General features: G+C 38.2%; 1 protein-coding gene across 1 annotated transcript in view; it reads right to left on the bottom strand.

Moving 5' to 3' along the window:
- Nucleotides 1-257: 257 nt before the first annotated feature.
- The window catches only part of LOC119777037 (cadherin-24), a 69620-nt gene continuing 54419 nt past the window's right edge, over nt 258-15458 (bottom strand). Inside the window, exons 10-14 of the mRNA XM_038275776.1 lie at nt 14675-14792; nt 14249-14557; nt 13914-14106; nt 13421-13820; nt 258-2640 (exon numbers count right to left, since the gene is read on the bottom strand). Coding sequence (XP_038131704.1) covers nt 1834-2640; nt 13421-13820; nt 13914-14106; nt 14249-14557; nt 14675-14792 — 1827 coding nt within the window. The 3' untranslated portion in view covers nt 258-1833. The remainder of the gene's footprint in view (nt 2641-13420; nt 13821-13913; nt 14107-14248; nt 14558-14674; nt 14793-15458) is intronic.

Raw genomic sequence — 15458 nt, forward strand, 5'->3', positions numbered from 1 at the left:
TATGACGTACTAACAGCCAGGCTACTCTTGCCAAAACCAGTCGGGAGAAGAGCAAAAACATCTTTTCCTCTGAGAAAAGCCTCCAGAGCAGTGTTTTGCTCTTCTTTCAGTGAACAAATACTCTGTAATTCCGATAAAACTTGCTCGATAGCCACGCTAACGCTAGTTTCATCGGCTGAAGCCGCCATGTTCTTTAGACTGAACTGTCGCGCTTCTCGTTGCGTCACACCTCAACCCGCCTCAAAGCCAACGCTGATTGGATGTTCGTTTGGTAAACGGCTCCAAATTTTCTTCAACGGAGAGTCTCCAGACTAATTAGCGAGTGAAATCTTGAAAGCTCGCGAGATTAGGATGGTCTCACGAGGCTACCTTTTTTTTCAGAGCAACTTAAACATGTTCCATTTGTTTAGTTCAGTTAATTTTTCCTTTTTTCAGACTGAGACACTTGGAAATTCTCTTGTGTCTGGGTTATGAGAGATGCGATCACTATTAGTTTGTCGTCTTTGTGAAAATACCAGCTCGCTGAGCACTGCACATGGTATATGCACAGTTTATCTTATTTTAGAAAAGTATAACGTTATTATTTTATTAATAAAAGTAATAATAACGTATTTATTTTACATAATCATGTTAATTCAGAAAAACAGACCAATTTTTTTTTACTTGAATGCAATAAGATTCTGTAACTATCCGAATTATCTGTGAAACTAAATAAGTAAATAACCCAGTTAGAAAGTTTTTTTTTGTTTATTTACTGAACAATGCTTTTGCACAGAAGAACAAACAGCTAAACTTCAATAATTGCACTTAAAGTGATGGTAGTTTTAGTGATTACATTTTTTCTATTTTGTTTTATAGCAATGTTTGATTTATTGTTTATCAGTTATGTTTGTTTAACTGGTGAAAAGGTTGAATTGGGGTTAGATATTGATGGGGTGCAAAAAAGTTCTTATAAACTCACCTTAAGATTATATGAGTTGCATGAAGGGTCGCTCCCTCTATTTCCTATCCTTTTTAATGTTTAGCTTTTTTTTACTAAATGTTTGTTCTTTTTGCTTAAACTGAATCTTGTGGAGGATTGTTATCATTTTTACATTTAATCAAGGAAGTGGAGGAAGAATCATCCCAAAATGAACAGCATCTTGTATCTGGGATGAGTGAGATGATTTCAAAATAATCTGCATTAGCCTTAAAAAACTGGTACATGTTGATCTCTTCTATTTAACAATTATGTTTGGGTTGAATTAGTATCAAATATTACCTCTGAGGATTTCTTTTCTTCTGCTTTGCCTTCTGCTCTGCTTTGTGTCAGTCTATTACATCAAGTCTAAAGAACTGAAGTTTGTTGCTGAAAGGTGAAAAAGTTAAAGAGATATGAATATTTTTGCAATGTACGGATCATTTCACTCAAATCTCATGTGGTTTCTCCAGTTTTTATCCTAATGCATCCTCAAAGATCTAAATGCCTTAAAATGTGAGACTGACACAAACGCCTATCCACTATCTGATGGTGCTTTTTTCTAACAATTCAGTTTTTATAAAAAAAAAAAAAAAACATGCTTTCATGACTAACTGCAGCTGTAGCCCCGTGTGCGTTTTTAGTAGTTAGTGTAAAAAGTGAAGGATTCCCATTTCTGAATTGAGTGAAAGTGAAAAGCAACACTGATCTGATTGCTGCACAGATCTTCACCACCAGTTGCCTTCATTTATTACGACAGGGATGAAACAAAAGCCCATTTGTGTCAGGGGCAGGCTTTTTTCTGTCACCCTTGTGTTTAAATTCCATGTATATCCAAGATTTTTCTCCTCTCTCTTGTTTTCTTGTGTTGGCGTCTAGAAATCCCATCGCTGCTGTTGTTTTTCTTTGTTCTCACTTTGTCTTTGAGTCTCAGCATGAGCAGCCTCTGCAGTCTCACCGCCCTCCTGCACCTGTGTCTTCTTCTCCTTCTGCCTTTCTCGGATGATCTCCACCAGCCTTTGAAACTTCTGATTGAGCTCATCCATCCCTCCTGCTACCTTCTCGTTCTCCTTCTCTCCGTCGCTCTCCAGCGAACTGAGCGACCCCGCCCTGGAGTCACGACCCTCAAACTCATAAGTCTGAAGTGAGTCGTAGGGCGGCTGTGACAGATCAGAGGTGACCCGGTCCAGGCGGATGCTGAGGAGTTCTTCCATTCCAAGAGGTTGTGGGTTTGGAGCTCCGGTTATAGAGGCTTTGTTGTTGCCAAACAGACCCCCCGGTGAGGTCAGATTCTGTGGAGTCTTGTCTTTCCCCTTCAGTGTTCCCATATTCAGCAGCTGCAGCCCACTGCTATTAGTCCCGTTGATGCACACCCCCATCCCTCCTGGGTTCAGCGAGCCCACAATGCTATATGTGTCTCCTTTAATGCAGGCGGGGGAGTTTGCACTCCTGATCTGACTGGTGGTTGAATAATTTTGCTCTGAAATGGAGGGAATGGAGGAATCAGTATCAATGTCATCCACAGTGGTGCTGGTGGCCCCAGTGCTGATCTGAGTCTGGGATGATCCCGGTCGGCCCTCTTGCTGGTTTGATGATAAGCTGGTGTGACTCTGGCAGGAGGACTCGTAGGTCAGATCCGCTGGGATGTTTGCTGCTGTCGACTCTTTTCCCGTTAGGTTTATCTGTGAATAAAAAAAAGAGAGGAAAATGAAAAAATTAACAAAAAAGGACTCCCAAAAGAGACAAAATTATCTATTAATTAACATCATGAATGTAAATATCCAACAAAATTTAAACTATTTTAACAACTTAATTCATAAAATGAAATATGCCTAAACAGGATGTGAAGATTAAGCAGTCTGGGTCCAATAGTAGGAAGACTCATTCAAAGATTTAATCTGATGCGTTCAAATCTCACAATACTGTATTGGTTATTATATTTACTGGTGCACAGCGTGAAGTGGATGGAGAAATGAGGAGGAACTACTTTCACTTCTTTAATTTATCTCAATAAATCCCAATATTATAAAAAAAAAATATTTAATTAGTTTTATTTCCCAAATTGTGACAGATAAAGTATAATACACAGAGAGTGATAGATTCCAGGAGCTTATTATATTTGCTTTAATACAACGAAAATAAGAAATTCAACTGAATCCTAATTATTAGATGAGAACTAAAAAAAAGATTAAAACAGAGAGGATTTGCTACAACCTACACAGTCATGGGGAAGTCTTGAGATTGGGCATTTTTTTCTGCAGATATTAATAATAATAATGAAGATAAGCCTGAAAAGTTCACAGCTAGAGGAGCTGTCTGTTCAGCGTTCTGCATTAAAGATCCTAATAGTGTTTACTTAGTCCTTTTTCAGCCTGAATAAAAGTTTTGCGCCGGGCGTCAGCAGAGATAAACACTATTATACACCGTCATCATCTGCTGGGAGCATTTACTCACACATCCATCACCTTGCCAGCTATAGCTATAGCTTCAGTGATTGTTTACTGAGCCCAACTCATATCTCATCCCTCTTGACATCCAATTTTTTTTGTGCTTTTCTTTTATCTTTTTAAACCTCTGCAGGGAAATGCTGTCTTGCTAGGCTCCATCATTTCATTGCTAACTCTTTGAGTGAAAACACAATATCATACCATCGGTAACCTGGTATTCTTATGGTAAATACAGAAAAGGGTCGAGTTTACAAACAAATTGAGCCAAAAAAAAAAGAATAATAGACACAGAAAATGTAATAAGACTTAATGTCAAATTAAGAGTAAGATGCTGGAATATGAATTTGTAAATGCATAACATGTGACAACGCCCTCAATGGAATTTTGACTGAAAGGAAAACAAATAGAGAAAACTGCAGCATTTGCAGAGTGAAGCTCATTGGGGGATTTTAACAGTCTTGCACAGCTTTGGCTGCAGTAGCGGTTCTACCCCAGAAACAAAGGTTACAAGTAAGTTTTGAACCAGGAACACTGTCAGAAGTGGATTGTTGTTCAATGTTCCATTTGATAACAGTCTAACTGGGGTTTATATGCCAGCAATCTGGTTTGACATAAACCCCTCAGAGCAACTCTGGTGTCAAGAAGATGATAAGAGACATCCCACCCAACAATTCAGAGGAGCTGAAGGTCACTATCAGAGTGAACTTTGCTTCCATGAGACCTTAACACAACCAGAGGCTAATTATCATCATTCCAAGCTGCTTTAGTGCAGTATTTCATGCAAAACAAGGTCCCTGTGAATACTGCATACTGTACAATACAGGAACATGCAATACTTTTCAGCAGGCCTCACATTTCTGCTTCAAATATAGTTTTTAATAAATTAATTTTTAGCTGTAGATGAATAGAATGAAAGTGAGTAATATCAGCCTCAGTCCTCTTATGCTCCAGGACATTCAGAGCTAGAACTTGATTGGATGGCAACTGATCCCACCAAAACCTCTTGGCATGATTTTCTTTTCTATCTCTCCCCTTTTGGATTTCTTTATGCCTGGCATGTGATTTAACCTTTCCCTATGCACCAACCTCATAATCTGGCATTTCTATGTGACGCAGACAAATGTGTTGTGACAACGTCGCCTATCTAATATAAACTGAATCATGTACACACATTTTTTAGAGCATTCAAGCTTGAGATGTGAGAGTTAAAATGAAAAATATGTAGCGACAGAATTTACCATAATATAAAACAGCTAATTTCACAGACTCTGCATTTCTTATTAACTGTATAATTTTTTATATGATGCTCTCACACTACAGGCTTCCATATACAATACAGTTATTACTAATTGAGTTGGTGAAATATCTTATAAGGCTATTAATTCTTCTTTCTAAATCTATTTACATTTTATTTCTAATATGCTATGAATAGTTGAAGCCATGCGTGAGAACGGTGATATTGTGTTTTTTTATATACTGCGGCCACAGGCGTGTAGTTTCCATTCGTCTGTCTGGGATTTCACAGCTGAGGCCACCTAATAAAACCTACTTTATTCTCTCACTTTCTCCAACGAGAGCCTCAGTGTAACGGCTGGTGAAGTGCTTCTGCCCCGGCTGTTGTTTTTATTGCCATATCAAGCAATAAACAAGGCTCCTATATGCAAATGATTGATTATGGCGCCATCGACATCCAAAGGCAAGTAAAGATAGGCATGGAAATACGACTCTTGCATTAACGTAAAGTTTTAAAGTGGCTCAGGTCCATGAATTTTAATCAGTCCAAAGTATTCTTTATGCAGTACTAATGTTATTTATTGAGACTTCTGGTAAAGATATAAAATAAAGCCTTAAATCTTAATCTACCTCACATTTTTTTTAATCCTAATTTAGGAACATCTGAACTGAAAAGAGGAAAAGAAAAATCTATGTTAGTAAATGACTGTTTGAAATAAAATCCATCTTAGCATTTCTGTTTTCGCTCCTGCTTTGTCCAACAGAACAGCCCTTAGTCTTTTCCCCATAGACTCCCCACTGCAGAGCCAAGGTCCCACCATTTTTACCATCTATACAGAAATTGCACACTGGAAGCTGGATAGTTCAGCTGAATTTTTACGTAAATCTTTTCTGCATTTTTTTTGTATTTCATTTTAATTTATACTAACATTTCAGGCTTTTATACACAAATGACCCCTGGCTGCTGTTTGCCAAGGTATCCAGTCATCATTTTTTGTTTACTTGATTGTCTATATATGTTTTACAATAAAAATGTGTCAAACATAATAAAAAAAAAAAACATCTGGAGAAAAAAACTAAACCTAAGGTCCGTGCACTTAATACCTTCACCTAATTTAACATCTACTGCTTTCCCCCGTTCCTTAGGGCTTACACTGAACCTAACATATTTGGATGAGAAACCTAAACCTAGGGTAAGTGGATTTAATACGACTTCATTAAATTCTTGCTGATAGGAACTTCCACTGTGGACCTCTGGCATTGATTGTTAAAATGGCGACATCCTGCTCTGCGGTAAGGTACTCCTTAGCATTTACTTAAAGTAAAACTTTACTCATTCCTCATCTGAACCCATTCAATCTCTGGATCCTTTGGAGTTTTGGCTCCAAATATCTAGTCTTTTCTCATTTGCTCATCCTTCAGGTTGTATAAAACACTCCCTTAATTAAGTAATCCTCCCCTTTTTGCATACCCAAATAGAAAAGCAAATAACCTAGGAACTCTAAGCCCAAATTACATCTGTAATACATCATTTGAAAGCTAACACCTTCTAATTTCTGAAAACATAAATGGATGGTGTGACTAAAACACAGCGTAAACTGCATCAGTTCAAACAGCTCGGCAAAGAACTCATGCTCTTCCTTCAACACTGAAGTCCTCAGACATTTTTCTTTCGTTGTTTCCTTCTTCTTCTACGCTTGCATTATCGGCAGAGCAGACGCTGAATGCGCACTTTCATCTGGTTTGGTCTGCCGCGGTTTCTGTAGACTCGTGAACGCATTTTTAGGAAATCCTATACACTACTGTTTATGCTCTAAAACATTCTAAATGACTTCGTTTCGAGTAAATTCTGGACGCTACCCACTCAGGACACTTGGAATACATTGGACGAACAGTATAGAGGAATATTGACACGTTTTTTGTGGACTTTTATGGACCTTTCTGTCTCGGGCGCCATAGACCTCCATTATTTGAATGTCAGCAGACAGCAAGAAGCCTCCCAGTCTCCAGATGCATTTGAGATATCAAAAAAGTACTCCAGAGTGTTGTTCAGCATGGGGGTGAGTAGAAAATGAAGGCTAATCAAGTTTTGGGTGTACTATTCCTTTAACTTCGGGAGTCATCAGCGTCTACAAACTTGTCCAAAATGTGCCCAATTATTCCAAATTGTGCTTATTGCTTTTACAGAACAATTTTACCCCTCAAATCAAACTTCAAATCAAAGCATTACGATGGCCGCAAAACATTTTAAAGCAAATATTTTTTCATTTTTCTAACTTTCCATCTAATTGTCTAACAGTCTTTGACGTGCCTTTGGGACTTTTACTAACCGGGATCCAGCAGGGTCAGCATACTGAAATTAGCCATGCTTACAGGTAATTTCATTGGTTACAGAGCCAAACATTGCATGTGGACTTTACCATCAGCAGCCAGATTTTATGAGCAGCTGAGAGGGTGCGCTTGTGGCGCTTTGAGGGCTCTTCAGATGAAAAGTGACATCTTCTTAGAAAAATGGTCTCCAATTCAAACATTCATTTTGAACCACATCTGATGGAAATTACATTTGATAAATGGGCGTTTCCTGCTTATGTTTTTTTTTTCATCTTTACTGTATTAGTATTATTATCTGTCTCTTTAAAACCTTTGACACACAAAACATTCTCTGAAACATAACATGTGAATCTATAAATGTAATCTGTAAAATGTACTATCTGTAAGATGTATGTGATGTGATCTGCACTGGAAAATCTGGATAAAAAAGTAAAAAAAAAAAAAAGCTTAAAACACAATTGGCAGGAACTCTTCTGTCTTCTAGGCTGGAAGGTGAGGAAAACAAATTAACCAGAAATGTTTGTAGAAACTCTGGTAATTAGCAAGACGGTTAGCATTAGCTGTAAGGATCTAACTTTTCTGATAATGAAAATATAATTTTATGCGGCGATTTTCTCATCATGGAATGTTTTTATCATAAGTATGCTGTATGCAGTATGGATCTTTCATCGCTACTTAATAAACTATGTGGCTGATCATCCTCTGCCAAGCGTAAAAAAACCCTTTGTCTAACTATGAAGATTTTATTTTATCCAGCTCACCAAAAGGAATCCCTAAGTTATATCCAAATACAATATTTCATTTAATTCTGATTATTTCTGAATAAAAAGTCAGGTGAAAAGGTACATAGATCTTTGAAGATTTCTCTCTCATTGTTCTCGTCTCTATCTATTTAAATATGATGCAAATATATTGTATATAAGCCATCCTGATTGTACATATGTCACCTCAAATCTCTGTGTTACTCCCTTGAATTTTTGATTTTTTTTATTTCTTATTTTTATTTTTTTTATTTATTTTTATTTTATTTGTATTTATTTTTATTCCTAATGCACCTTTTCCTTTGTTTGCACCTTCTTTAAGTACTATGCCAATATGTGACCAGTGAATTTCTCCGCTGGGAGATCAATAAAGCTTATCTAATCTCTAATCTAAATGTTTCCTTGTAGATCATTACAGTATTTTCTCCGTTTCCTTTAATTATGTCAACATTTTAGTTAGTATATTCATTTAATTTAGGTCTGGATTACCATGTCATCACAAGCCAATTATGTAGGTTCTGTCTGTATTTTTTATATCAAAACCCTGAGAATTGAAATCTACTTTGACCCTTGAGCAGTGGAAACTCTCATGGTTTTGTTCAAGTTTTATTTTGAGTTTTCATTGGTCTTATTTTGATTCTTGTGTTCTAAGTATTTTTTATTGTATTTGATTTTTAGGTATTTCCTGTTTGCCCTCTTGTGTCAGTCTCCTTTTCTCTAGCTCCCTTCTTGCCTCCTCTGTTCACACCTGCTCCCAATCTGCTAATTAACCTGGTCTATGCTTCTTTCTCCCATTTATTCTCCTCCTGCTGAGTCACTCTTGGCTGGATATTCGTCATTACTGTGTCCTCTTCTTGTTGTGAGTAGGCTTGTCTTGATCCGATACGTGGATCGGATCGGGACGCCGATATTGCCAAAAAAATGCGTATCGGCAAAGCATGTAAAGTGCCGATCCAGTTTTTTTTTTTTAAATCCGGTCCATATTTTCCAGTTTCGCCGATTGAAAGGATCCATTCCACAATTTTGCGCCAGTGTTTCCCTGTTTTGCATTTTTTTTAAAACTTACAGTAATACTTGCACCTTTAACTGTTTACGGTTTTACTGCTCACTGTGCAATTTCAGATTGCTATTCATAATTTTGTCCAGTTTGTGTTTATCTCTTAATAAACAGGTAAGTTTGTTGTTACCAAGCATTGTGTTTTATTCAATCTCACCTAATTCAGCTGGCTAGATGTTATCAAGAGTACTAAAACCCTTTTCAACATGAGTCTTACAACTAAGGCTAAATACTTTAACTTAAACTTAAATACATGCTCGGATAGGCTGGTATCGGCCAGTATCGGTATCGGATCGGAAGTCCAAAAACAATATCGGTATCGGATCGGAAGTGCAAAAACCTGGATCGGGACATCTCTAGTTGTGAGTATTCTTGGTTTTGAGCATTTTTGATTTTTGTGAATTTATATTTTTGCTTCTGATAAACTTTTGTCATTAAACCATTCAAGTAACCACCTCAAGCTTTTGTCTCCTGTCAAACCTCCACCCCCCCACTGTGACAGTAACAAAGGGGGAAATTCTCAGAAATAAAGCCAAAACTGCCAAAGTAGAAAGAAGAATGTTTATGGTCTTTGCTTTTTTTTAGTAATGAAGATTTTATTGATCTGTGTGCAATGCATAATTCAGTAGATCAGGAAGTGATTACTTTCAGATGGAAACCTTGTATCTCTAAAACCATTCCTCTATTATACACTTCTTTAGCCTGTCTGTCTGCTATATTAACCATATATGATGTGTTGAACTAGATCTGCTATTTTCACAGCTTTTTTGAGACACTTTTTATAAAGTAGGGCAATAAATCATAAAAAAAGTTTATTTGAATTCTATAAATCAAAATTTTCTGCCCAACAGCAATGATGAACTGCACGGCAGCATTCTATATCCAGCTATTGTAGTATCTAGGCTAGAGATGCCAGTCTGGTAGAGAATCTGGTTGTTATTCGAAATTGCAACAGTGACATTTTTTTGCAACATAAAACTAACTAAAACTAGACTAAAACCTTTTTAAGTTTTAGTCGACCAAAACTGACTAAAAGCATCACTTATAGTTATGACTAAACTGTGACTAAAACTAATAACAGTTCAGACTAAGACTAAATTTAAGATGGCCGTCAAAAACAACACTGGTCAAAGATTTATTTAAAAGATGTCAGATTTGTGTTTATCGCTTTAGTTTTTCTACGAAAAATCGACTTTAAACTACCTCCATGGGCGTTTATCTCTTTAGACATGTACAAAGAAACAATTAAGGTCAGACTGCTATACCCTTCAAAAAAACACCAAAAAGTAAATAATTAAATATTTATCTCAATGGGGTTACACAAGTCAAAAAGGTTGGGAAATACTGATCTAGCAGAAAGATCCTGGAGAATGATTTCGATGTGACTTTTGAGACCTAGTTTTTCTGGAACTCAGCAAATGAGGTTTAAATTGCCCAAAAATACATTTTGGCCAAAAAAAGAAAACAATACATAAAGTGATGTTAAGGTGCATTCAAACCAAAGAACAGACACGTATCTGCAGTAATTTCTCAAGCACAGAGGGGAGTTCATTATTGTGCATTTCAGATGCACAATGGCTTCAGGGAGGACTGTGCCATCAAATAGAAGGAGCTTGAGCTCTGTGAAGCTGACAGCCCACCAATGTAAAAAAAAACTGTCAAATAGACTGAAAGGTTAGTGCTTCGTTATTGCATGATTATGCAGTTAAAATGATCATTTGTGCTACTATTGTTTCAGAGGTGGATTTGTCGTTACCACTGGCAACCCCATAGCATTTCCTGTCAAAATCTCACCATCGCACATCAGAATAAAAGCACAAGTGAAACGTAACATTACAGATTGCTACTAAATTATTCCCGAAGCACAAGTATTGAATCTGATAAAGAAGACCATGGATTGTTGGAAAAACCCCGGAAACAGTGAAAAAGTAGTCCACTTTGGGTCATCCAAAGCTGTGCCTGGATGACAGTTAGATTTATGTGTCTTCCTTGTATCTAGGCAGAGAGCACCAGTGCTGGGGAATGGCAGCAGCTGGCGGGGGCCTGTGCTGGAGGTAAGTGAGGATTGGCTTTTTAAAAGCCACCTGAAAACCTCTTCAGAACATTCCTTATTTCTTCCTTTAACATTATTTCCTCTTTATTCCATTTTAACTGAAACAGTCCATGATTTTCTTGCCGTGTTGCGATTTTAGAGAAGTTCAGATTTTTAACATCAACTTGACAACACCACAGTTCTGTTACGCTGACTGCCCTCACTGCAGTTTCCATAGGGACATTATGTAAATCTACCGCTCTTGCTACGAAAACCTAATTTGTTGTGAATGTACCTTTACTCTTGCCAAAAAAGGAAATAAACAAACTAAAACACAATGGCAACAACATCTCAGTGACATCTGTAGACAGACTGGTTGAAAAGTTCTGCATGTTTTTTGACAAAAAAAAAAAAAATCAACAGGCAGACCCCTACTGTTTTAAAGCAATGCAAATGTGTTTCAAATCAGTAAATTCAGCGTGTTTTTGGCTTTCATCTGCTATGCATCTTTTGCAGTTGAGCTGTGTGTTGTGGAATCCAGGCCGGCATAAACAGAAACTTGATAAAAAAGTTGCATTTTGTCTATCTGTGTGCTTTTCTTCATGGTTTTAGAGCTGTGGTCATGATGAGTCTGTGCCAGTCTCAGAGTTAGTGAGTGCGTGTTACTGTTGCTAATGAGGGAAAAACCCTCATAAAGGAAGTCGTGAGCTTAAGACGTAACTATATTCACACTTTAGGTCTTAATCCTCATCTCAGAGTTTCCTTTTGGATCCAATATCTTTGTGGGACAAAATTACAACCAGCTCTATCAATGTTTCCGTCATTGTTTGTATTTGATCTTTCTAATGCCTCCATCCTGTGGAGCAGTATGTGTTTTTACAAATTTGATAAGATGTCTGAACAATGGATACATAATATATATCTGAATATATTCCTTCTCAAACTATTTTTGGCTAGCATTAATCTGACTGAACCACATTGTTTCAGTTATAGCTTTGTTATTTAGGACACTTGACATCATTGTTGGACAGAAAAACATTTTTTTTTTGGCATGCCTCCCAAATTTTCCCAGTTAGCATTTAGATGGCATATAACAGTTGTTGGCCTTTTAGGTATTGATTCCTAATTAATGAAGTATATCTATAAACCTAATGCTCTCCTTTTCCCCTCTGTAATTCCCTAGATGGCAAAAAAAATAAACTCCAAACTGGATCATCTTGGTCAGGATTCAACACTTTACATAAAAAAAAAAATTACAGGGATAAAATATTGTTACCATAACAAAAAATGAAAGAAATCTGAGGAGTTATATGAATGAGGTCAAAAAACTGTTTGGCTCTAGTCCAATTTCTTGATTCACTGTCGCTGCCAGCGCACCCCCTCAACCCCACTTAACCGTCTAATGAGCAATTAAGAGTGCAAATTTGCTGGAGTGCCTTAGTGTAGTCTATAATATTAGAAATGCCTGCACATTGGTATTTCTAAAATTTAACTTTTAATCTTGTGGATTATCTGTAAATAGCCCCTTTATCTCTAAAGCATGAGTCTAAATCAACATAAGAAATATGAACTTAAATTATTATTCACATGTGAATGAACATAAACTTAGTTTATACTGCTATAGTAGGTTTATACAGGAGGAAAAATAAATTCAGATTTCTAATTAGCAGCTCACAGAAACTCTAATAAACTTAATAGGTAGAGAATATATAAATATACTTCAACATGATTTCTCAAAATGACTTTTAGGTTTAATACACGGGAATTTTGTTAAAATCAACAAAAAAATGTCCTTTCCTTTTTCTACTGTAAAAAAACAAGGCTCTGAAAACTTTTTCCCCATCTTTATTGGAGTGCAAATGTCTTTATACCTGACATAGATAATGCTTATTGATCTGATGGTAAAAGATTGATTTGATAAGAGGTAGTTCATGATTTACTGCAACGGTTTCCTGAAAAGGTTACAAGCAGTTAATATCTTAGCTGCATCAAATCCACTCGTCTGATTAGATTAGTTCGTCCTGGAGAATAAAGCTTGACAGAGTGAACAAATTTCATTGTCTAATCTAAAAAAAGCTGCTATGGTTTATGCAAAAATTATTTTATAAACTTTTCCATGTTTTCTTTGATTATAAGAGAGAGGCTGATTTTTATTTATGTAGAAAAGTAGTTTAGAGGCAGTTTCACTAATTGTTCTGTGTTGAAAACACACAGAGTATTGATTTTATAGGCAGTTAGGCAATATTATTATTTTTCATACGCCGTTGCTTTATTACTAAGCTGCTACGCAGATAGTCCCTGTTTCCCACCCCGGATTTTTGTTATTGCATAAATTCTAACCTTCCTTTCTTGTGTTTCTTGTAAGCTGTTTCATGCCATGGTCCGCCTAATTGTTAGAGTTTGCAAATAATCTTGATTTAGACTACAGAAAGATGCAGATGGAGCCATATAATGCAGGTAATAACAGCTTAGAAATGTTTCATAGAAAACCAGATTTCTTTGCTTTTAGGTTTAACAGTTGTGGAAGTTGTTTAGAGAAAAGAAAACGTCACATAAACAGAAAGCTATGAGTAACTGTTTTGTTCTGCAGTGTTTTCTGACCTTGGCCTGCTCTTCATCCCCTTTGGCGGCAGCTGCGTTCGCTTCACTGCTTTCATTTCTGTCCGCGATTGTGCTCTTTGCCAGCATATGCTCTGCTTCGAAACCGCCAAGGCTCATCTCAGGAGAGCGCAGCAGAGGCTCAAAGGTGCTTTGGTTTGGGATGAGAAGGGGATTGCCAGCGTGACCCCCTGTGAGCCCCTGGGTCAGCTGATCTAGCTGAAGGCCCGCCTCCAGTGGCCCGACCGGATAATCTCTGAGAACAGGCAGCGTGTGGATGCCGTAGCAGAGGCGTCCGTAGAGCGGGGCAGAGCCTGGCCTCTGCTGGGGGCCCAGTGAAGGGTGCGGGTGACGGCTCCAGCTGTACGTCCTGGCTCTGGGCAGATTCTGCTGGGTGTACCATCTGTGCCAAGAGATCAAAGTCATGAAATAATGCACACAAACATCCACAAGCCACCATGTATGAAGTTTGTTTTTATCTTTGGGAATGACTCACATGTTCCCGTTGCTGTGCATGTGCTGTATTCTGTGCATGCTCTGCAAAGCTGTGATGTCAAAGGCTGCAGTGTCTGCTTCCCCTCCCCCCTCATCATCGTAGGATATGATGTTTTCCCTGACATCATCCTCCTCAAAGGGTGAGTGGGAGTCTCGCTTCTGATGGCGCAATGACAGCGAGAGAGCACACACCACTAAAGGGCAAAGAACAGACATACCCACATACTCCACTGATGTTCCAGAAGCAGCCTGACACAACCTCTTGGCGTCTTTCAAAAAGTCACTAAAAACATACTAGGAGTTTTCCAGAAATGTCACACAAATAGCTGAACTTACCCAGCAGAGTGGTGACACAGGCCAGCATGGCGAGCAATGTGACCAAACTGAAGATGAGAGACGGCGAGGCCGACGGCGCGGGGAGGCAAACTACCTTCCTCTCCCATCTCGGGTCCCTCTGTCTGCCCCTGTTCTCAGTCTGCATGCCTCCTTGCAGACACGGACAAATGGTCACGGTGACTGTGCCAGTGTTAGTCAAACCCGAGGCCCCGTCACGCAGCACGACTGGCACGTAGAGGGTGAGTAGAGAGGAAGAGAAGTCAGGGAGGGGCTCCAAGGCTGACTGCAGCACCAGGCTGGCTGTCACACCTGATAATGGGACAACACATCAAGCATGTCACTGCATACAAGCACGGACCACTTCTGTTGCAATCAAATGGTGTCAAGTTTCCGCATGAAATATAAAACAATGGCTGCAGGGGTAACCTCCGGATTCTCTGATGGTGAGGTTGAGAGATGAGCTGGACTCAGTAGGGATGCTGAAGTGAATCGGGGTTTCCTGTCCTCCCTGATCCTTGTCGACTGCTCTTAGAACCTGGACCACCTGTCGATCAAAGATCCAGATCATCATTTTATTAGCAGCCTAGAGTTTTGGGGAAACCCCAAGAGTCATGTAACCAACTAACAATTTATAGTAAGCCGTTCCAACCATATAGATTAAGTTAATAGCAGCTATGTATTAGTTTTAACTCCCTGACTCAGTTCCCGATGGGGAGACCTTCTTCTGCAGCTACAGGAGCAAAGGTTTTGTTTCGTCCAACTGCACATCTTCACACTCACGTAAAATAAGCTAAAGTTCAATCAGAGCTGAGAGTGTTATAGAGAATAAACAAGTTTTATTTCCTGTTTACTTCTGACACCAAGCTAATTCTGCAACTTTTTTATGGTTGCACAGGTCAGCATTTATTAACACTGCATGGCAATGGCTCTAAAATGCGTACATTCTTATTTATTTCTCATAAAAAAAAAGGTGTTTGATCAATTCCTCACTCTTATACGATATTGAACTGAGAGGATGATATGAGAAAATGGCCTAATGCTACAATTATAAGTAAATGTTCATACTTTGTAGAGTCCATGGCATTAGATAGGAGCCTTATAAAAAAAACAAAAATAGCTTGGACGCTTATCAACACCCAGTGATCAGCTTGGCTTTGTTTACATAAGCACATTCAGACACTATGGTGCTCATCAAGGCCGATGTCATGGA

Source organism: Cyprinodon tularosa, unplaced genomic scaffold, assembly GCF_016077235.1.
Source record: "Cyprinodon tularosa strain WSP-4 unplaced genomic scaffold, ASM1607723v1 ctg98, whole genome shotgun sequence".
NCBI classification, from domain to species: domain Eukaryota; kingdom Metazoa; phylum Chordata; class Actinopteri; order Cyprinodontiformes; family Cyprinodontidae; genus Cyprinodon; species Cyprinodon tularosa.